Source organism: Aythya marila (assembly GCF_965140915.1).
Source record: "Aythya marila genome assembly, chromosome: 4".
NCBI lineage: Eukaryota > Metazoa > Chordata > Aves > Anseriformes > Anatidae > Aythya > Aythya marila.
The window spans coordinates 66,406,511-66,429,642 of record NC_139045.1 but is presented as its reverse complement, the minus strand read 5'-3'; the positions used below and the strand labels follow the sequence as shown (position 1 = coordinate 66,429,642).

At 38.0% G+C, this 23,132-nt stretch overlaps 1 protein-coding gene across 1 annotated transcript in view; it reads right to left on the bottom strand.

Moving 5' to 3' along the window:
* Window positions 1–391: 391 nt before the first annotated feature.
* CPZ (carboxypeptidase Z) overlaps window positions 392–23,132 on the bottom strand; it is a gene marked incomplete at its 3' end in the record, with an annotated part of 32,369 nt that continues 9,628 nt past the window's right edge. Inside the window, exons 2-11 of the mRNA XM_082759074.1 lie at window positions 21,414–21,437; window positions 19,784–20,158; window positions 18,794–19,006; window positions 16,487–16,683; window positions 15,299–15,460; window positions 10,094–10,252; window positions 6,891–7,026; window positions 5,686–5,825; window positions 2,578–2,677; window positions 392–738 (exon numbers count right to left, since the gene is read on the bottom strand). Of these exons, the coding sequence (XP_082615200.1) occupies window positions 392–738; window positions 2,578–2,677; window positions 5,686–5,825; window positions 6,891–7,026; window positions 10,094–10,252; window positions 15,299–15,460; window positions 16,487–16,683; window positions 18,794–19,006; window positions 19,784–20,158; window positions 21,414–21,437 (1,853 nt within the window). The remainder of the gene's footprint in view (window positions 739–2,577; window positions 2,678–5,685; window positions 5,826–6,890; window positions 7,027–10,093; window positions 10,253–15,298; window positions 15,461–16,486; window positions 16,684–18,793; window positions 19,007–19,783; window positions 20,159–21,413; window positions 21,438–23,132) is intronic.

The window sequence follows — 23,132 nt, the reverse complement described above, 5'->3', positions numbered from 1 at the left end:
AATGCTTCTGAAAGTTGATTTTAGTATACAGTCATTAATGTGTTAAGGCATGTACAAAAATACATTAAAGGATCAGGAATATATTCCTGCAGGTACTTAGAACTTAATAAATAATGAATGCAATGATTAACTACATGGGCAGAAGTACAGCACATTCCTATGAAAAAGGCTATATACAACCCAGCCTTTGGATGAGTGTGCACCATTGTTTTTAATATATAAAAACACTTGAACAGACTCAGTTGTATGTGAAGAGAAAACAAAAGTAAGAGGGCTTGAATTAACATTGTATTTTCACATGAAACATTTAGATATTGCCAAGAGCAATCAGGGTGCCTGGAGCCAGGTGGAAGGACAGCAGAACAAGGTGAGCAGAGCACAATGGCACCATTCAATGCTGTTTAAGCAGCCAGAGAGGTTTGTGCAGGTCTAGAGAGCTGAAATAGGACCACCACCACGGCTTCTCCCTGGGCTGTGGTGACCCTCCCTGAGTCCCAGGCTGGGCATGAGGATCGAACAGTTCCAGTGGGTCGTATTGGTCGTGCATGTCCTCCATGGGCCGGCGGAGAAGCTTGTTAGGCCAAACCTCAACAGGTCGCAAGACAAAGTCAACTCTCCCAGCCCGTTTCATCTTGGTGGGAAGGGTGACCCTCTTCATCACCCTGCTGTATCCCGCAGCTTGGGCACTGATTATGTATGTTCCTGGAGGCAAGAGTCGCCAGTAGTCACCATCGGCAGCTTTGGAAAGGCAAATTCACAAGAAGACAGTTTAGTTGGTCTTTCTTTCTGTATAGATGCATACTCATGTATACATGCATCCAAGGACAACACAAACATTTAGGGGATAGGTTTTTAAAAGAGTCTTAGAATCAGGTCAACTCAAACTTTGAAAAAGACTCAGCCTGTGAAAATCTGACCATAGGAGCTAAAGGAGTAAAACTCGCGTACAAACTTTCTGCAACTGCTCTGCCTGTATAAAAAGGAAGTGAAGCTTTCCTTCTTACTGCTTTCCCAGGGGCACAAGGAATAACTCCAAAGAAATCAAATGAATGAAAAACTACGTGAAACTTAAGAAGGTGAAAGCAGAATCCAAGCTGTAATATATATATATATATATATATATATATATATATAGCATGTCTAAAGAGCTAAGAAATCCCTTTTTTTATTATATTACATTCTATTACTTTGCAGACATTATAGCACATAAGACTGTGGAGTCAAAGCTGCAGCTGGTATAAATTTCCATTAGTGTAAAATGGGTGTAAATTTCCTCCAGCTGAAGGTTAGAGCCTGCAGGCAAAAAGCAAGGAGTTTTAAAACACATATTTATTCTCCATTTTATATTTCCTTTATTTTGAATGTTAATTTTCTTAACTTAGTTAATGTTGTATTAATGGTTTTTTTTTTTGTTGTTTGTTTGTTTTTTCCATCTTGGAACTTCTCAGTCTTTTTTGACACTGAAGTTAAAAGACATTTTAATCATATGACATTCTTAACCCCACCTAACACAAGAACAAATTCTCCTTTTTCCTTCAATGTAAACACATGTTTTATTCAATTCTTAATTCTTTAAATGTCGATTGCCATGGACAATGTCCAATGGAAAGCCATTGTCTCGGAAGAAGTTTGAAAGAGACCCTAATTCATGCCAGAGTCTCCCACCATCCTCAAAAATCTGCATCATCTCCAGTATTGTATCCCCTCTAATGTTAAGTTTAAAAAAAAAAAAAAAAAAAAAGCTGGAAAGCATCCACTACATTATAAGTTATTCTGGCTTTCCAAATTGATTCAACAACTACCATTAGAGTAAAATGTTACCATTCACGTCTTCTGTTTTGTGCTCCTATGGCCTACCATATTCTCACTAAAGTCAGTAATAAAATGGGAGCATTGGTTCTAGTGAGAGCTCAGAACTTGGCAGCTGCACATGGCTCAATACATGTTTTTCAGCTGGTGACAGTGACCATAATTCAACATTCTAGCTGGCCTTTTGGTTGGTTGGTTTTTGGTTTTGATATAAATATTGTTCACAAATTGCATATATTTATAGTTGTTTTTTTTTTTTTTTTTTTTTTTTAATGTTTGTTTGTTTGTTTTCATGAACAAAAGAGGTTGCTTGCCCTTCAATCACTGCAGTCATTCCAGTTGTTAAAATCAGTGTTTTACACCTCAAGTTCACAATATTTCTACTAAGTAATTTTATCTGCTCTGTGAGTACAAGATGGACAGAGTAGACTTTTCCCCCCAGAAGGGCTATTGATCTATTCCCCCAAGCATGAAATATGTATGTCAAGGTGGATTTCGGAATTTTTCTAATACATGTGGTCTTTGATGGCTGGCCAACAGCTTCAGGTGTTTTTTTTTTTAACTGCAAGGACTGAGTCATCCCAGAGACATCACAGGTTTAACAACCAGTTTGATGTCTTCTCTCCTACTTTTCTAGGAATAAACCCACAGATGAGCCCTGAATTCTCCATTAAGGTGAAATTTCCATCAGATATGACAAGACTTTGTGGGTTCACTTCTCAACACTTTCACTCTGCAGCAGGAAAAAGCTGGAACAAAAAATATTACCTGTGGTGACATCATGCTGGATGCCCCTGACTGAAATGCGAGCATTTTTAATTGGATTTCCAAATTTATCAGACACAATTCCTTTTATTCCCCGATGAACCTGGCAAGGCAAAGCAAAGCAAAGTTAGATGGGAGCCATTTGTTATATTACTACCTCCTAATATTCTACAAGAAAACCATGTAGAGAGGAAAAATCTTTCAAGAGATTTGGTGCAAGAGATTTGGAACCTACAGAGGTTCTTGGGTGCTAACATCCCTTCAGATCACATTCTCTGTTTTGGGCACTACATAGTAGCCGTAACATCTCGGAGGTAACTGAGGAAAATAGCTAACTTAATGAGTGCTTTCTTGGGCTAGGTATGTGGTCTTGCATTGCATTGAGGGTCCTTTTGCACAAATCAGTAGTATCTCATTCTTCTGTACCTAATACATCACCTAACTAACAGTAACAGAACAGTAACAATACCTAAAGACTGTTTCTAATTGCCTGCCATAGATCCAGAACCAGAAAGAAATGAAAAGTCTGTAAAAACAATCTGATGCACACAGTGAAAAGGTATCATTGGTGCTATGAGCAGAGTCAAATCAGGATGAAGTAAATGGCCATTTTTGAGTACATGGCCATTTACTCAAAGTGCAGCATTAAAACTTGTGTGAAATAAATCAAAATCATGCATAATTATTAGCTTTCAGACAATACTATACTTACATACAATCCTTAATGCCATATTTTAAATCACTTTCAATAAACATTTATGAATGCAAATCGATATATAACAATATAGTTATGAATCTGTTCATATTCTTATTTAATATCAGTGAATATGAATAGTTCAGAGAAATCTTTAGCTACTCATCAACTCCATGTTGCCTACACATCACTACACGTCAAAATGTCATGATGGCAATATGTACATGTATAATATCCTTTTTCTCTTGTCTACATGCACAAAACTCAGTTGCTTGAGCCAATGAGAAATGTGTCTGGTGACAAACTAAAGAGCAATGTGAATTCTGTCAAACAAAGAGGTGCACAAACAGCTCATTCTATTTGAAGCTCAACAAAACAAAACCAGAAAAACAAATCAAAACAAAACACTAGAATACTTAAAGATTTTTTTTCAGCTTTCCAAAATGAAAATATTTTATATTGGAAGTTTTATATGAACTTTTTAAATGAAAAGTAATTCCATTTCAGTTTTTCCCATGAACTACTAAGGTTTTTTTTCTCTTCCTCTTATTTTGACTTCTCCATTTCCTTTGTCGCAGAAGAATGCAAAAGAAGAACAAAGAATGAAAACAATGGGAAAAAAATGGTGGAAAATACAGATGTTTAAAAGTAATCAGTAAAATATCTAACTTTACAGTAATTCTTAATATAAAGCTTTAAAATTATTCAGTATGGTCCAATAACATCAGGTTTTTATTCAAGGTGAGACTGTGTTGTCATTGCTCTTGTTAAATAGCTATTCTGTATTGAGTGGAGCTATTCATTGGAGGATTTAGGAACAACTCAGTCTAAGGACTTCAAAACTGTCCCTTAAGAACTATTATGATGAAGCACTGCAAATTGCTTTTCAGCATTGCACTTGAGGATTTATCATATGGATAGTGGGTATATCTGGTCAGAAGAGTCATCTCAGAGACAAATTTAATTTACAGTGTAGACATACTCAAAGTAGTATGACCTCATCCAACTTCAATAATAATTTCACAATTAGAACATGAGGGGATAAAAATGACAAAACTGAAATTTCTTTAATGTTGTTGATTTGTTTTGCTTTAAATACACTATTTTAGTTTTTGTCTCAAACCTGCGCCACATAAGTTTGGGAGATTGTTTTGGTACCACTAGCAATAGGGAGAAGAGATCAGCGTTTATGAAAATGAATACTACTTCTGCGTGTTAAGCCAAGTAGATTTGTACACACACCAAGCAGCCTGGTATATATCAGAATAAGAAAAGTTTGAATTGGTTATGGCAGACTTAATCCTTATCGGGAGTAATTCAGTCATCCTTATCTACAAAGTTGTTTTGCTTACTGTCCTGCATTTACTCAAAAAGCTTTTCCAGAACAGACTTCTCCAGTATCTCACACTATAAAAATCTTTACATCTTGAAGACTTCAAGTGCAATATATATGGATTTAACCCAGCTCCATTTGGATTCTCTAAAACTCATTTTCATCAGACAGCTGTAAAATGAAATGAGTTTGGTGGTCTGTACTGTAGACTTTATTGAATGATGATACTTACCACAAGTAGCAAGAGGTTGCTTAGAAAGGCCATAAAAACACTCCTAACAATTTTAAATTACTGCATACTCTATCAAAATAAGGCATGGCAGAAAGCTAATCTACTAATGGCTGAGAGAAAGATGAGCAACTTCTACTTCTGTGTTCACTTACTTATTGTCAGTGAGGTATTTGCTTTTGCTGAGCTCAAACTTATTATTAAAATAATATTACTATAAAATAGGTTGGTTTAATGCTTACAGGCATACAGTTGTTTCTTTAGAAGATAAGACCTCCAATCATTTTAAATATCAAGAAATTGAGGTGGAAAGTGAGTAAACAACATTTCTAGTAAGATAACTATAACCTCCCCATTCCAACCAAATCTTCATCTCCTGCTCTTGTACAGTGGGTTTAAGTCCAGGAACATGGAAAATGAAAATGGAAAAATTCCCAGAGGCTTTCTGGAAAGTATCTCTTGGTTTACTCTCCAAGAGAAAGGATGATTTTTAATTTTCTGAATATATGGTTTTTTTCTTAGCATTCAATTTCAGACAGTTGATTTGTAATATTGCACGAACTATTTACAAACAATTTCCTTTTGAATTGTTTCTAAATCATTTACAAGTTTCTAAGTCCTTTACAAGTCCTAAGCTCAATCATTCCTGCAAGACAACAAAAACATTATCTGTGTGTCCTGTCAGACAAGCAGAGGCCCCAGAGCTGCAGGTGAAATGTGATGACTGATTCAGTGCTATCTCAGTGATAACTAACAGGTGAAACAGCAAAGAAAGGAATATCAACAAAAACAAAAAGATTTTATTCCAAAGAAGAAAATTCATAAGCACTAAGGTCTGCAAAAGCAGAGCCATACCATCTCCATATAGTTCAGAAGGGCGTCTCTGTTTTCATGCCAGATTGTAAACAGTTCTTCTTCCAAAGGAAACTTTTCGCATCCTACCTCCACAGTAACTTCAAAGCAATTTGTATGAAGGTAATTAAAATCTGCCATACCTACAGGTTTAAAAAGAAAGAGATCATGGAAAACCCATTTAAACCCTAAATGGAATTTTGCTGTTGCATTTAGTTCAATGTAATGGCCAATGCATATAAATTATTCTACAAATTCAGAATATTACTTGTTTCAACTGTGAATTAACTAATGACTGTGACACTTCTTTCAGGTGAAAAAGCATCATTTTAAGTTATTATTCACCTGACCAAGAAACAGCAATAGAAAGATAACGATTGGCTAATCACAGTAATTGGATAATCAGCTGTATCAGAGGTGATTGCCAAAGGTCACAAGCAGAGAGATGACCTTTTGCCACTAGTACGTTCAAAACTGTTTCTACACAAAAGACATTGGATATAATTTTCAGAAGAATGTAAGCCTAAGATATTTAAACCTGATTGTCTCTCATGCCCCAAAGCTTCCTAAATGCCCAGTTTCAAGAGAATAATTTGGGGAGCTGCTTGAGTCTAACTGGAAAATATGATTGAAACACTTCTGAAATTTTTATGAACATTAGTAGTTCATCCATGAAATCCTGAATAAAACCAAATACTATTATTAAGGAAATCAAATTAGCAACTTAAGCACAAATTAATGGGATGTTAATCTTTCTTGGTTTTTATACTTAAAAATAAATAAATAAATATATTTGAACAACTTGAAAAAAAAAAAAAAAAACAACAAAAAACACAACTTGCACGAAGCAGAATGCAAGTCTGAAAGACGGAATCAAACTCATGCTGCTAAGGAATGATAGCAATGCATTAAGTATTTAAACTTCTCTGATTTTAAAACTAGAAGAATCTTGTATATGCAATAATGTATTTGACCATTGGATAGCATAACTTCTATAAGATCTTATCAGGGCTGAATAAGTCTCTTGGTGTCTGAATATAACTGCTACCAACATACATTTGCTACTTAAATCCCTAACAGGTTACTTTTTGCAAGTATTTGACCTAAAATAAATTGATATGAATAAAATTATCCTGCCAAACCCTTGTGTCTCAGAAAGGTCATATAGAGGTTTTACCTCACTTGATATGATGGTAAAGTGGTTTTACCTCCAGTGAAGCTGTACCACTCAGCACCATTTATAATACCTCCTCGTTTTACAAAATTTCCACCACAGCGAAATTCTGATCTGTCTGAGATGACTGGATGTGCATCTGCATAGGCTTTTGCCAGCATTTTAAACATCTGTAACAGAAGAGGTTGAAATACATTTGGTTTTGAAACAGTAAATATGTTAGCCTTCAGTCACTGATGTTGCTGCCAGTACGTCTTGCTGTTGTGAGCCCAGACAATGAGCCACCCTGTGTCCCTGAGGCTGATGAAGGGGGAGAACCTCTGTGCAAGGATATTCCACCAGGAAGGTTTCACATGCCTTATTCTCCAAGGTGCTTCTTTGTAATCCAATGTATTTAGCCAGAAATAACACTGAATACTTCTTGATTTTGTGATACTTGGCTGCAGTGTATCTGGAGCAGAAGTAGAGGGCTTGTTTTGTTGTACTTAAAGTCATGGGTTTCAAAGCCAAAATTAGCTCTCCCATTATGTCCTAGCTGTTGGGTTTTCAGAAACACCTACACCAGCCTCAGCCCCACCAGATCTTTGCGTTAGCTGCTGGTGTTTAAAATAGACGGCGTTGATTTGCTTTGCACTTATCTCTATCACAGGACAACCTGCCAGTTTGATCTCAATGACAGTCACTTTTTTGTGAGGCAGAAGCCATCCCCCAAAAAGTGAAGGATAGGATGTGGTGATGGTGGATGTCACCACTGATTTCCTAAGAGTGTTAATAATGATGAAGAGCAGATGAGTCACGACCCAGAAAGGAAAACTGATGGGTACATGAAGTGAAGACAGAAGCAAGAGCAGTGATATGAGGAAACCATATCTTTGGATCTGTTTTGTGCCATTTTATTACAAATGTGTTTGTTACAAATTTGAACAGAAATGATCTCCTTTTTTATTTTATTCAAATCTCAACTACAAAACCTATCACTCCAGATTTCAATATTAAAATGACAGCAATTGTCAGGTGCTACTAGATCAGCTCAGCATCATAGGTTTCATTGCATATTTCTTAAGATAACATGTGCCTTAAGATAACATGTGCAAGCTGTTGGGTGGCTAAAATCCTATTTTTGCAAGTGGCTTAAGATTTTATGCTTGAAAATGTATGGAGACCAAAATGACTATACATATAATTTTGGTGTAATATTGAGGAATGATTCAATAATCACAAAGTTGGACCAATTATGGGATCAGGTAGCTAACTAAGAAAAGGTGGAAACAGTGTTATGTAAGTGTAAAGACAGTTTTCCTTTTTTTTTTTTTTTTTTTTTTTTTCTATTTTCTCTTTCCCCTGATGAACAGACACATTATGACTTCAAAAAACTCAAATGTTTAGGCATTACATAGATGAACGCAAAGGAGAAAACAGAGGAATCCTTGTGACTTTGAAAGTGTGATGTTCATTTGATAAAATGTGTACATATTGTTATGTTGCCTAGCACTCTGACTCCACTGACGCTCACAATTTGTTTTTTGGGGGACAGAGGGAAGGAAGTGTTTCCATTTGCCAAGGGTAGTGAGGTTGAATTTGTGTGTATCTTTCTGCCCCCATGAACAAAACTTCAATGTAATTTTTTGTGTAACACAAAGCAACAAAAGCCTGCTAGAAAATTCCATCTCCACAAATGCCAAAAAAAAATTTGAAAGTTCTGTATTAGGAGGTGAACCAGATGCAGGAATGTGAGAGGAAGGACATGGAACAGTTTTGAGACTCTGTGGTCCCAGCAGTTACCAGACCAGGCTGTGATAAAGCTTAAAGAGGCTTGAAATCTGCTGCTGCTAAGAAGATCCCCATGCTACCACATATTCATCAAGAGAGACCACCACAGTGGAGGTGGCAGCATCCAGGAGCCTTTGCAAGCTGGGCAATCTGGTTTGAATGTACCTTGAAGAATTTGACTTTTGAATTTCTGGCCATTATCTGCATTGCAGCATTTCACCCTGGGCTGCAGCCAAGGGTACAAACTTTCCTTTTTTCCCCTTGCATTGTGAATTTTGCAGATCAGCACACAGAACAAGGATTACAGCTAATATATGGCAGTTAAGACAAACTGCAATATTTCAGGATGCCAATTCCCCAGCAGCAGATGATGATGATAATGTTACTTAAATACAGGTCCTTTCACAGGAAAACATTTTGTAACTTTCTAGACAAATGTTAAAGCAATACTGGTAGTGTTGTTAAGGTTCCTATGCTGACTCCCTTGAAAAGTTGGTTTTAACTGGGGAAACTCCCAGCCCTCCCCTGTATGTTTTAAATTTCAAAATTTGCGCTACTTTCTAGGATTTTCAGCTACTCACTAGTCAGTAGATATTGTGCAGCTCAGAACAAATGAATTGACACAGAAAATGTTTAATAGTGACAAATATTTAAATATTGAATAAATGCTGGTGAGGACTGTTACTTTAGGAGAGCTTCAACCCAGAGACGTGCTCAAAGAAACGGATACTTCAAATCAAAGATCAATTTCTGATGATTTTCAACTGCTTTTCACTATATAAGTAACCACTTTCCCTTAAGAGGTCAGGGACAATTTTAACATACGCTAGAAATCTAAAAAGCTGGCTGTTCTCCTAGTGGACATGTCAGCAATGAATACTAGATTGAGGAAATCAAAGTGAAATAGGAAAGGTGGCAAAAAATTTCACAGAAGATTAACACTAAATCCCAACTGGGGAACCTGAGAGAGGAAAACCGTTGCTGTTCATCTGACCTGGAATAAATATTACAAGGCTGCCACCATATGGCAGCCAGCCTTTTTATTTCTACAGATTTCATCAGAAAATGTGAATTCTGATGAGGTTTGTTTCTTCTCTCCTGGAATCAGTGGTAAAAATAGCTGAACCTTCATACTTTAAATAGTAAAATCCTGACTTTTCCTAAACTCTGCCTTGTGAAATCATGTTTGGCCTCACAAAAAATGGGTAAATCTTTACCAATCAAGCTGGTAACATATATTTTAAAGCTAATGAAGTAACTGTATAAATCATATTATACATATGCATATATACATACATATAAATATATAAACATATGTTTTATTGTATATTTAATACATACATAACTATATACATATGTATAAACTCTAAATAAATCTAAGCTGTTTGTTACTTGTTAGAAGAAAATACTCCTACAGTTCCACATATGAAAACTATATCATATACCTACCCTACAAAACAATCTTACCTTCTCATCAGGTGTAGGGGAGAACTCTTTTTCTTCCAGGGGGTGCCTTGAATAGTCATAAGGATAGGTAACAACCAGCTCACCCCCATGGAGGCTGGCAGAGAGCACAAAGGGGATAGACCTCAACCACTTCATGACTGCCTTAGTCTCAGGTGCTACCTGAAATCCAGGAAAAAAAAAAAAAAAAAAAAAAAAAAAAAAAAAAAAGTGTGACTGAACATTCAGCTCTGAAGGAAGTTGGTCCTGAGCAGGATGAAGCCCAGTGGAGAAGGTAGTATATCAGAAAGGGAAAAGATGTGACTCTTCAGCTCTTCCATCCCAAAAGTTAATGGGGGAAGAGCAGCAGTTTGCTCCAGAGAACAGATGAGACATTCTGTTCCTAACTCCCCAATAACCAGAGGCAATCACTGTGGAAAAGCTGAGAAAAGACATAGAAATTTTGATGGGAAAATAACTTTTTTATTACAGAGACATTTTCAGCAGTTCAAAATGATGACAGACTTATGTTAGACCTGAAAATTCCTGGTGGTGTACCATTATTTGCAAGCCAAACCCCTTTTCTAATTTTGTTTCTGAATCAGCAGGATTGACATTGGATGGATAAAATAGGGTGTGGAGATTTGCAATGCTCAGCACTTTTTGGAAAAACATTTAACATCCTTTGGTCCAGGTTTATCAGCAAATAAATGAAAACTAATGGATATCAAGCACAGCAACAATTGCACTTTACTCGCAGAGAACTGCTGCAAATAGGTCACAAAATTGGTGGGAACGTGACCCCGGGGGCACTGGGGCTCCCACCTGCCCATCCTGCCTGCTTCCTAGGTGGGGTTTCCCGGACCTGCTCCGGAGTCAGATCATTCTTAGGGGTAACAGTGTCATCTGGTGGCCAGCCCCTGCAAGCCCGCAGGCCAGCGCCTTTGGAGGAGGTGAAGCTCTTTTCTTTGCCACTTGGGAAGATAGCAGGGAAAAAGCACGTTGCCAATCCAGACTCTGCTTTGCACAAGTGCTGACAGGCAAGTTTGAATAAGTAAATAAATAAACGAGCAAGGTTTGTTATGGTGGATTTACTCCAGAGTTTCTATAGGGCTGCTAGCAATGCACATCACCCTTTGCTTTTATTCAAGATTTCATTAGGAAATCTGTCAGACAGCATCCTGGCATGGCTAATAACTAGAGTCGGTGAAGCAAGTGCCTCTAAAGTTTGTGCCATATACTCCAAACAACAACAGGCCTGGAAAAGTAAGCAAACAAAACCTAAAGAGCTAAAGATTAGGGCTACAACAGCAGCAATTTCTGTTTTCTTTGTATCAGTCCCTCTTCTGCTCCACAGGCAGATCACAGCTTTGGGAATGCAATGGGTAACACACAAACTTAGGAGAAGAGCAGAAACACCACTGTGAAGCAATGGTTCACTGCAGACATATTACAGCTCCCTGTATGAGTCCAAAAGCAAAGGATCTCAGGGACAAGTCATATCTAAATGCGGTTTTACATATATCAGTATAATTATAGCCACAGTAGGAAATCACACCTTTCTATAGCCTTTTAATTTATTCAGCCACTTGTAACTCCATGCTCATCTGCATGTGATTTCAGTGCATTAGCTGTGCTATTTGACAAGGCTATACCTTGTATTGGAAGTAGGAACTTGTATAGGAACTTGAGGTACACTGCTCAAAGTGAATCATTAAGAAATGAGTAGCTCATGGTCAGCATATGTACACAAGCCAGGTTATACCACTTGTCCTCAGGCAAATCAGACCAGATCCATTTTATCTATCAACCTCATGGAAGCCTCTGAATCTGTGTCACAACCGTTTCAACCTCGGTACTATAAAGACTTGGACTCGATGGTCTTGAGGTCTCTTCCAACCTAGAAATTCTGTGATTCTGTGAAGAGGCAACCTAAACTTGAGATGCGCTGTAACCACTAACTGAGGAACACAGAGAATTGGGTTGGGCTCATAACAACTACATTCTTCATTTCAGAACCCTAAAACTAAGGCATTTTGTATAATTGTGAAGATTAGACAGAGTTTCCATGAAGGGCATAACCTGAAAAAACATTTTGAAAAGTCAGATAAAAGGCACTCCAACAGAAAACGGTAATCCTCTGCACTTTTTGAAGTCCTGCACACCTGCTGGAACAATCAGATGTGGGAGAAGGACACAGCCCACCAGGCTTCATGACAATGAACTTGACAGTGTCTCAAAAATGCTACTTGCTGATCTAAGTATTGCACAGTGCCTTGAGCTAGTCCAATAATGATCTTTGTCATGAGGGAATATAGGACTAAACATGCCACTCCCACCTGAACCCTGAAAGCACTGTGCTCATCCTTTGAGTTCATCTCTTCTGAAGAACAGAAGATCCCAGCTGGCTTGTGAGGGGTTGCAAGCAGCACTCACTGCCTTCCCTGTGGGTTCTGCATGGGGGCTTGTGGGGTGGCTGAGAGCTGTCTCTGTGCCCATGTTCTCCCAGCCCCACAACACCAGGGATCTCCCAGAGGCTGCTGCCCCAAAATCTCAGTGGCTCCCTGTACCACCTGCAGCAGCCTGGCCAGAGAGGGCATGCTTGAAGCCAGAAACAGACCTGCTTTCAGTGCTGTCAGATCTCAGTAAGATTTTTTAAGCTGTTTCTGCAATTCAGTGGGCAAGGGTGAAATAAAAAGTTTGACTCAAAAAGTTCCAACATTCATTGCCTCCCCCTGATTAGCCAACTTGCTTGCTAGGTACCTGCGTAAGCTGCGAGACACTGCTGTGTCACAAAGCAAACGTCTCGTTGAAGCAAATGTTGTGGAAAAACAGTAATCTCAATGCCACTATTTTTATCCTAATAGCATTTCAGTGACTTTGTGTACCATGATTAAAGCTTTGAAATGTGCACATCCTTTTTTGTCTTGGTTCAGATCCATCAGATGATGTCAGATACTATCTGTGTCACTCTGGCCTTTGACAATTCATAAACTTTTATTTTACTGTGGTTTCTGTGTTTGTTTTTCTTTTTCTCTCTCTCTCTCTCTTTTTTTTTTTTTTTTCTTTTTTTTTTTTTCACCAGGGTTCTTGCTTCTCAGTCAGAGGAGATCAGTCTTAAGGTATTCATCTCACAAGAACAATTTGGAACACAATTAGAAAATAGCTAAATTATTTGGGCACGAGTACAGTGAATGGCCACTACCCTTTTTAAACCTGAATCTCACTTATGCCGATTATAGTGCAATTAGTTACTGTCTCCATGACTTTCAAAGATTTCTTTTCTCCCTTTTATAAACAACCAGACTCAGTTTTCTAAACACTATTCCAGCCTCCACTGGCACAAACCTCCAAATCCCAAGTGAAACCAATTTAACTGAACTCATCTCAAATGAAACCTGAAGTCTCTCAGTCCTAACTCTCAGACCACTTATTACAATAATTCATAATAGCAGGGAACAAAGCACTGTACAACAAGGATTATGGGGAGGTCAGACCTCTCCTGACTTTATGGGATTGGCTGGGACCTCACTCTCCATTTTCTGATCTTTATACAATGCCCTGCAATACACAGATAATTACTTTAATAAGGCAGGTAATAAACACTATTAAGTAAATGAAAGCTGAGAGCCTGGTGTTGAAATGCACAATCTAATGCTTTTGTATGCACAAAGCCAACTTGTGTAAGAGACATGGGTTTGTCTGCCTGAAACTGAAGCTGCTTAAGTGAGAGCTTCTTACATTCGTCATCTAACATGGTCCTGAACACCTCCAGAGATGAGGCATCCACATCCTCTCTGGGCAGCCTGTGTCAGTGCCTCACCAACCTCTGAGTGAAAAACTCAGAGTAAAGAAGAGAGAGGTCAGAGCTATAAAATCCAGAGAGTTATGGGGACTCTGGGCTGCACAAAATGTGACAAGCTCACAGCTTGCACTGGGTACAAAGAGAGGTAAAGGAAACCGTTATCTCTTCTTGGTAGTTCTTGGGCCTTCAACCCTGCAACGCTGGTTGCAGTGAGAAAGCCTATGTCTGGAGGGAACTCTCCATCCCTTCCTTCATACCTCAAAGTCTGCTGCCCAGCCACTACATCCAAACGTAAAGGGCAGAAGCAGACTTCTTGGACACCTCTATGGAAAAGCAAATGCATTTTCAATTAATTTTTCAGGTGTGCTAGGCACGTCTGTATCCCGTCTGCACATATCTCAGGGGAGACTACAGCCCATGAAAGAGCTCCCAGGAGACTGGCACTCTCATTACTGAATCTGCAAAGGGCCATTCAAAGAAGGGACTTAGTCTGGTAAGATGTTACAGACACAGTTTAACTCATCATCTATATCTTTATGCATAGGCATAAAGGTAGTACTTGATGGCTGAGCCACACAAATATTGACAAGAACTGAAGTTAGTGGCAGCAAGTTCATAGAACTGTAGAATCACAGAATCCTTAAGGTTGGAAAAGACCTCCAAGATCATCTGGTTCAACCATCCCCCTACCACCAATGTAATATGGGGTTTAGAACAGCCCTTATATGAGATCACCTGCATCACACTAGAAAGTTGCAGTATGGTCTCTCAAATCTGCTAGTACTGAATACAGCTACTGAAATAGTTTTTCCCTATAGGAACCCTGGACATCATGCAACGTAAAGCTTAGTGATGGTAAGAATGAGGTCCTGCAGTGCTGCCTCCATCCTGCTCCCTGAGATTGGAGGTGGCAATGACTCTTCCTTCCAAAAACATTGCGACCCATCTAGATTTTTCCATTGCCCTAGCTGTTTATTGTCATTTGTAGCCACTGTTTTTGTGGAAATCTCATGCCACATGACTTCACATGAAGCCTTTTTATGGTTTCCAAGGCAGAAATCACTATTGCATCAAACCTGTGCAGAATTTAATGGAATGAGGTCCAAGTCCCCAAAAAAGGCCTTTCAACATAGTGCTGAAATCATTAACATTGAATCATTACACACTTCTGACCTCTCCTGTTATTGTTCTTAATTTAAAATAGCAGAATCCAAATTATCAACAAATTTTCCCAGTGATTTGTGACACTTGCCTCTTTGGCCAGATGTATACCTTTTTTTTTCATGTCAATTCCTAGTCTGTTCAGTTTAGTCCTACATATAAAATTTTATTACCAGAGAATAACTTCAGACAGAAAAATCTCAAGATCTTAATTTCTGAACTGTTCTGTAATAAATGTGATTTATAAAATTTGTAATTCATACCTTACCCCACCAATAGGATTGTGGAATGGGGATGTGGTCTAGGCGTGCTCCACGAATTCCAGCTCTTCTGTAAGCCTCTGATGTCAGATCAGGGAAATTTCTGTTCAGGTCCAAGTTCTGAGCTGTCTGTCGGCCAATGACCCATCCATTGTAACCAGCTCCCTAATTTGGAATACAGAAACAAGTTCAGTATAACTTCTCATCTCAAAATGTCACTTTGTGGAAAAAGGAAGTGTTTAAAATGTCATTTTATAATCAGAAAGTATTAAAAGACATAAGAGACAAGTCAGAAATGTCTATACAATTAAAAAATAAACAAACAAACAGCAACAACAACAGAAAAAAATAAATAAATAAATAAATAAATAACACAAAAAAACATACTTATTACTCATTTTTATTTCCATGATTATTCTTACTAGCATACAGGAATCATTTCACTCACCAGTGATTTGACTCATGAGAGGAACACAGCGGTTTCTTACTCAACTCAGAGCAGCATGCAGAGTGGGTTAGAAGAGAAGAAAAATAAAAATAAAAATAATAATAATAAAAAATTACAGCTCTCACTCCAAGAAAAGATCAGGCAGAATGTAAAACCCCAAATATCATTCTAATAGAGCTCACTGCACAAGAAGCTCAGAAAAAGGACCTATTTTCATGTTAATGATGTTAATGATAGAAGTGAGGTGAAAAGAATGGCAGATATATAATAAAAGTGCTTCTTTTGTATGTCTCCTTCAGACACCAGCTGATCTCTGAAAACTGCCATCCTTATGAAAGCTAGATAGTACAGAAAATATTCCCATTTTATTACACCTGCTTTTCTACAAGAGGAATAATATCTATTCCACAGTATTAAATTACATTTCCTTGCAAATTAATTTAAAAGTCATTAAAGTGAGTCAGTGGGCATTATGTTCTAGAGCTGATAACAGAGAGTGCTAAATGTGTGAAAAAGTAGCAGTCATTCCCACGTCAATGCATGCAGGGAGCAGGAATGACAAACATAGCTCTGGTTGATTTCTAGGTTTGTTCACGTTGTCTTCAGAGACCAACCTACTGCCAAAGCAGCTTGGGAGCCTAGCTGCCTCCCATACATGACACTTCACTCCCAGTTTGTCTTTTCCAAAGGGGAATTTTAGAAACAGGAAACACTGAACTTTTTCTTTATAAAAAGTCTTTTACCTCTTCTGCAGCCAGTTCATATCCGTCTGGATTGAGTGAAGGCAGGAGATGAATTCTGGTGTTATTAATCAAGGTCTGAATGCGAGGATTCCCAAGAAGATATTCTGAACATAGATACTGTGCAAGGTATATCAGCAGCTCTTTCCCCACGACTTCATTTCCATGCATATTGCCAATGTACTTAAATTCTGGCTTGACTGTGGAATATAAAGTACTGAGATGCTTTATTTTGATTATGCCTGGATGGCTTCCAAAAGCAGAGTAACACAGACAGATTACTGATGAAAGTTTTATTTACACTAATTTAATGCATACACTGCTGTAAACAGTATACCAATTCCAGATGAATTTCACTCCATTACAAGTCAGTTCAGCAACAATTTGAACAGCTTTCTGGATGTGCGGAAAAAAATAAAAAATAAAAAATAAAAAATATCCATATCTTCAGAATCCCAAACTTTAAGTGGTAATCATTGCTCTAAGCTTTTGCTGGACTCATCGTTAATTGTGAGGAGAAAATGCTGCAAACAGAAATGTCAAGCTGGTTGGGAAGGAACAAAATACACCCCTGGCACTCTCACTTACCTTGGGCAGCTTCAATGCCTTGTATTGTCACACATCCTAGAAATGACCTGCAGATCTGTAATATATTATCCATGTATTTGGAACAGAAATTAGGTCATGCATAAAAAAGTGGCTTTTAGGCTAAATAGACTTGGAATAAGACTATTAGAAACATAGCCTCATGATTCCCTGCAGTTATTCTCTCAGTTTCCATCCTTCCTTAGAGACTAATGGAAAGTGGAAAATAAATGCCCTTTGGAGACACCCTTTCTTGTCTAGCCCTTCATCTTCATCTCTGATTCTGGCCACCCTCCCGCACTAGACCCAGGAGGGGAGCTGGCACAAAGCTATTATGCCAGCTAACTTAGTCTTGCAAAATCTCAGCTGTCCTGAGCAGCATGAAGCAATAGATTTAGAAGGAAATGTTAGGTAATGTGTTAAACTACCATCTTTTATCATGCTATATCACAGTTTTAATTTAAAAGCCTGGTTCACAGGCTTTGTGTTATCCTGGCAAATGGAGTATCAACTAGAAAAGACACCTGAAACTTCTATTCTTTACACAAGAGAGGAAGGACAATGGGCCAGGAGGTAGGAGTTTAGATCTTTGCTCTGTTAAAGACATCTGGGATCTTGGTCAGAATATATCTACACTATGTAAGTCAGCATGGGAGAGAGTAAAGAGAGCTAACACCAGGCTCAGTTGCCCTCTCTGCCTCCCCAGTGGCATAGTGTACAGAGGATACAAAAGCTTTACCTCAGGTAATAAGCCTGAAATATATTAAGTCAGATGTAGTTCCATTCTGCTACACTGCTGAGGCTACTTTGATACTGGAGCTAGTTTGATGAGAAGGAACCAGAGACTATTGCCATATAGCAGTGGCCGCAGTAGTCTACCCAGATTTAATCGGATTCTGTATTTGAGCTGGGATCTGTTAACTGGAAAATAACATCTAATACCCCCTAAGAAAAAGATCTACATTTTTGAAAGATTATATATGTTTTAAAATCTGATCTCTGCTGTCTCAGTGATGAATCTACAAAATCAGAGAATGAGATTATTCCTCTCTATACTGACAGGTATAACACTGACCAGAAGCTCTGTCCAGAGGATTGTTTTCTGTGCTGAATTGCCTTTTCCTTTATGTATGTATGTATGTATGTATGTATGTATGCATGTATGTATTTATTTATTTATTTATTTTTATTTCAACATTCTATTGTACCTGAGGCTTTCTTGCAAGTTCTAAGGTTGTTTTTTTTTTTTTTTTTTTTTTTTTTTTAGGATGTGAAGGGTTACATTTAGACTAGAAACAGGCATGAGTTTCAGGAAGTATGTAGGGTTTGATGGAATGACCAAAAGGTGACTGGGGAAGTGGTAAATGATGGAGAGGGCAGGTCAGCAGCCAAAAGATCTCCAAGCTTCTTCATAAGCTGGGCACAAATAAATAATAGTCACACCACTGCACCCACATATATGATCACATATCTGTGGGTGATCAAGGAATGTCAACCCTGGTCATAAAGTTAGTTTATAAAGTTAGGACATTGCAACTGTGCAGTAATTGCTGCAATGACTCATCAGCCATCACTGTAATTCGGGAACACAATGGATGACAAATATTTTTGAGTCAACCTTTTTTACAGTTTAAGTGATATCCTGTTCAAAGAACCTGTTTTCACTCAGAGTGATAATATCCTGGATTTCCCTCAAGCAATGCAATCAACATTGATATAACTCACGTAGTTCATGATGTCCAGGCTTGGTTGAAAACTCAATCACAAAAAGGTCCTTTCCTTCAAAACTGCGACCTATGCTGTAAGTTGTTGCAATGTGGGAGCATCTAGAAGCAGTCTTCTTCAATGTGCTCACCATTTGGGCATACGAATGGTGTTTAAACTGAATAAATGTTGCTGGCAAGTCTGAAGGCAAATCTTCTTCAATTTCTACTTCTCCTGAAAAGAGAAATTGTAAATCAATGTTTAAAAACAAAGGATTTTATGAATGCCTATACTTTTCCACAAAATGTCTTTTTCAGTAGTAGAATTTTAGAAAATACATCTGCAGTCAAAATCTTAAATCTATGTAGTTCATCCTACACTGTTTATTTTGGCATATTTTGCTTGCTTTCAAAAAAAAAAAAAAAAAAAAAGACAAAAAACATACTAATGCATATGTACACTGACACATATTTTGCACAATCTCTGGTTATAATTTGTTCTTTGGCATGCTTAGCACATTTTAGTGACAAATGTACAGATTTTTTCCTTTGAATCTGGTGGATCAAATTCATTTCTGATGTGATTCAAAATGTCTTGAGTTATTTGGATCTTCTTCATCTAAACAAAAGTCTGTACAATCACCAATGAGATAATTTTAATGAGCTTGTCAAGTAGTCATGAATTTATGAGTGCATTAAAGGTTCAGTTTTTAAACAAAGTATTTCAAATATATAGACAGCTGTCAAAACTGCTGTCACAGAGGGCAGGATTTATCTAAATGCAAAGCAGCAGTCCAGACATCTAGTGCTGATCTGTCAATCTTTGTATATGAGAGAGAAATTGATGGTTCTTGAGCACAATTTATTTAATTGTTTAAAATAAGTGGCACAAAATGAATCACAACTTACAGGTGTTTATAAAGATGACAGTCTCAGAGGTTTTGTGCTGTAGCCATGTCAACCTCAGTGAGATGATGTAAGATGTGTCAGCAGAGCTTCCCTGCTTCCTTACCTCGCAGCTTTGCCAGTGGGTCAAAACATCCTTCCTCTTCCCCAGCAAAAAAGCGATCACAATCTAAGAAGTAGGGCCAAGCCATGTCTATTGCATCAAAAGCTGGGAGGCAATTTTTTTTCAGGTTTTCACAGACATGCCTGCAGGGCTTTATAACTTTGTCCTTTTCGCACTGTGGGGCCAGTACCGAGCACCCCAGGAGCCTCAGATCTGGATTGCATTCTCCCTGCAGCAAGTTGTGCAGAACACTTATGAGAATGTACTCAGAGCTGTACTCAATCACTTCTCGAGACTTCTGATCCAGGAAATTAGGATACATCGTTTGAGTATAGGCAACATCAGTACAAGAACTTAAAGAGATGTCCACGCATTTTGCTATGAAAAGGAGGTAAACATATGAAAAATGACTTGCTTCAACAACACTAAATAGGTAAATGACAAAATAACAACATATTTAATGAGCTTTTAAAGTCATTATTATTCACAGGTAGACTGGAGGCAGTTTGCAATTCACTCAAATGAATTTGACGTTTAACACCACTTGTACAAAAAATGATGGAAAATATGCTTAGTCTGGAGATTGATTGTGAACAATTTGATGCAAGTAGATGTCATTAGGAATTAAAATGGCATCTGATAATTTGCTGGGGCATCAGGGTTGTCTGATCAATAACCACAGCTCTTAAGATAAGATTTATTTGGATAATTCAATACCTAATCACCACTGAAAGGACAAATCCTTGGCCAGAAAACACTGGAGTACCTGGCCCACATGGGATTCAATTTAACAAGTAGATTGGAAAACAGCAAAATTAACAAAGTCTGGTTTCCAAATAAAAGGTTGTCTTATATTCAATCAAATCTTATCATATTTAAATTAAGAGTACATAATGAGTTTATAAAATATTTGAAAATCCATATAAGAAAAAAATCCCTTTTGGTGGTGTTAATTTTCTGGTGTCCAATAAGGTGAAAACTCAGATTTCTGGAAAAAAAAAAAAAAAAGTGTGTTTATGATATCAGTCTCTCCCCTGTTCTTACCTTTGAGTATGGATTCACTAATAACTTGTGAGATCACATAGACTTTTTCTTTAGTGGTGAAGGCATTAGTAAGATATCTCTCTTCTTTGCTTAGCCACATCAAATCTGTGAGTTGAAAATCTCTGAAACTTCAGCCCCTCTGTGAAGTTTGATTGACATTGCCCAAAGCATTCAAAAGTCATTCTGGGTATTGACTCAGACATGCAACCCCATAAATGTGTTTACATTTATATTCTCATAAATCTAATATACTTTAAGAAATCAGGTTAAGGGGTGTTAAGAAGCAAAAATGCTCTTAATATTTACAGCCAACTCAGAGGTAAAAAGGAAGTAATAGATGTCTGATAAAATTACTGGATATTACAGTAGTGGGTCTGTGTTTCAGCTTCCTTCTCTTGCTAATGTCTCTGGCTTGTAACAAATGATACCACTGTCATAACAGCTAAATCCTCCCCAGTGTGAGAGAGATCATCTCTCTTGGAACTAGAACTACTATATTATCAACATCAGAAATCTTGTCAAAAAATAATGAAAAAAATACTTAAGGTTTTGAGATTTTCCAAGGAGAAAAAGAAAAGTCACATCATACCTTTCTGTACAGTTTGGCATTGACCTGCAAATAAAAAAAAAAAAAAAAGCATTATGGGACAGCAGCATCCATGGTACCTTATGTTAGGAGTTGCCCGGTCTCACTGGGGCTGCTGCAACTTCACATACACACAGACATACACACAAACACATATATGATCCCCCAGTAGCTAGGCTCAGTCTACCCAGTAGCAGGCCCCTGGATCCACTGGTGAACTGGTTGGCTCAAGCATTGACACTCACGTTGGTCTCACTGGTAGCTGGCTCAGACCTAGGGCCTCACTGCCAAGACCCAGGCTCCATGGTCTCCTCTCTAGCTAGCTTGGACCTCCAGGTCCCTCAGTTGCCAACTTTGAGACCCTCCAGTGTCCCCAGGATAACAGTTATTCACATACCTCTTGTCCTGTTTTCCTGCTAATCCAGCTTGATGTTTACTAGTAATTATACACACTGACACAAAACTGGTCCACACTCTGGTCCCTCCAATTGCTGCACATCCAGGCACAGGAGGCACTCTGACCTGCGGTCCCAGGCATGCTGCTGGCAAGAGGAGCCCCATTCAACCACAACCATGCAGAAAAGAGGACCCTCATCCAGGCAAAGACTTGGAAATGTAGTTTAATAAGAAGACAGGACATACTGCAGTGATCAGGCACAGAGCACGGTCACACAAGCTCACTGACCAGCTGGTCTTTGGCTCAATTTAAAAAAAGAAAGACTCGATAATATATATATATAAAGTGTAGTTGTATAAGAAATGTGGCCTATGTTTGAAATAAGCATTGTGCTGTGCAACCCTGACATTTCTAGACATATTTAAAAACTATAAGTTATGTGCCTAGCAAATTTCACTCATGGAAATTCAAGAACATGGTTTAGTCCAAAAGACCACATGAGTCCACTTGTACATATCAAGATGCTTCACATATTTTTGCCTAAAAAATCCATTGGTCCCACATAATGCTGTGTGTGTAAATTTCTCGTAAAGAAATAAAACCTCTGTTGGATGTGAGGGGACATATTTCTTCCCCATACTACTTCATTCTCTCTCTAGCAACTGCATTTTATAATCCATTTAATAACATCTTGAAACTAATTATTTGCTTTCCCAACTACTCTCACAGGAAAGCTTTTCCAAAAGCTCACTCATCTAATTGCTAGAAATTGCCTTTTAATTTCCTGCCTAAAAGTATTCATGGCCAGTTCATATCCATGTGTTGTTGTGCCAGCATTGTCCTTCAGCCTAAATAGCTCTCTGCAATCCCTGGTGCATGCTGTCTCCACGTGTTTATGGAGAGCAGTTAGATCCCTTTAGCCTTCTATTTACTAGGTCACATAAACCAAGCTCTTCTGACTTTAAGGAACTTGATTTGATGACCCAGGAGAGTCTTTTTTTGCTCATGTAGCCAACAATTCTATATTACCCTTCTCTGATTCTGGCAACAAAAGAAAATACTGTTACTAAAGTTGTTTTCATCAGTGCCTCATAGGAGCTAAGCCATTATGTTTAAGCTTTTTAAACATTGAAGGGCCTTGTGATGTATTGGGGAATCTGGCTACGTTGCTTTTTCTTCTAACTCTCACTGAGAGTACAGGCATCTAGCTCTTTGCTCAGTGAATTGAACATTTGTCCTCACAAGACATTTTTTATTTTTAAAAAATATTTTCTTTTTTTCCTACTAAAGAAAGTTTAAACTTCTCCTCCCAGCATATTTGTTTA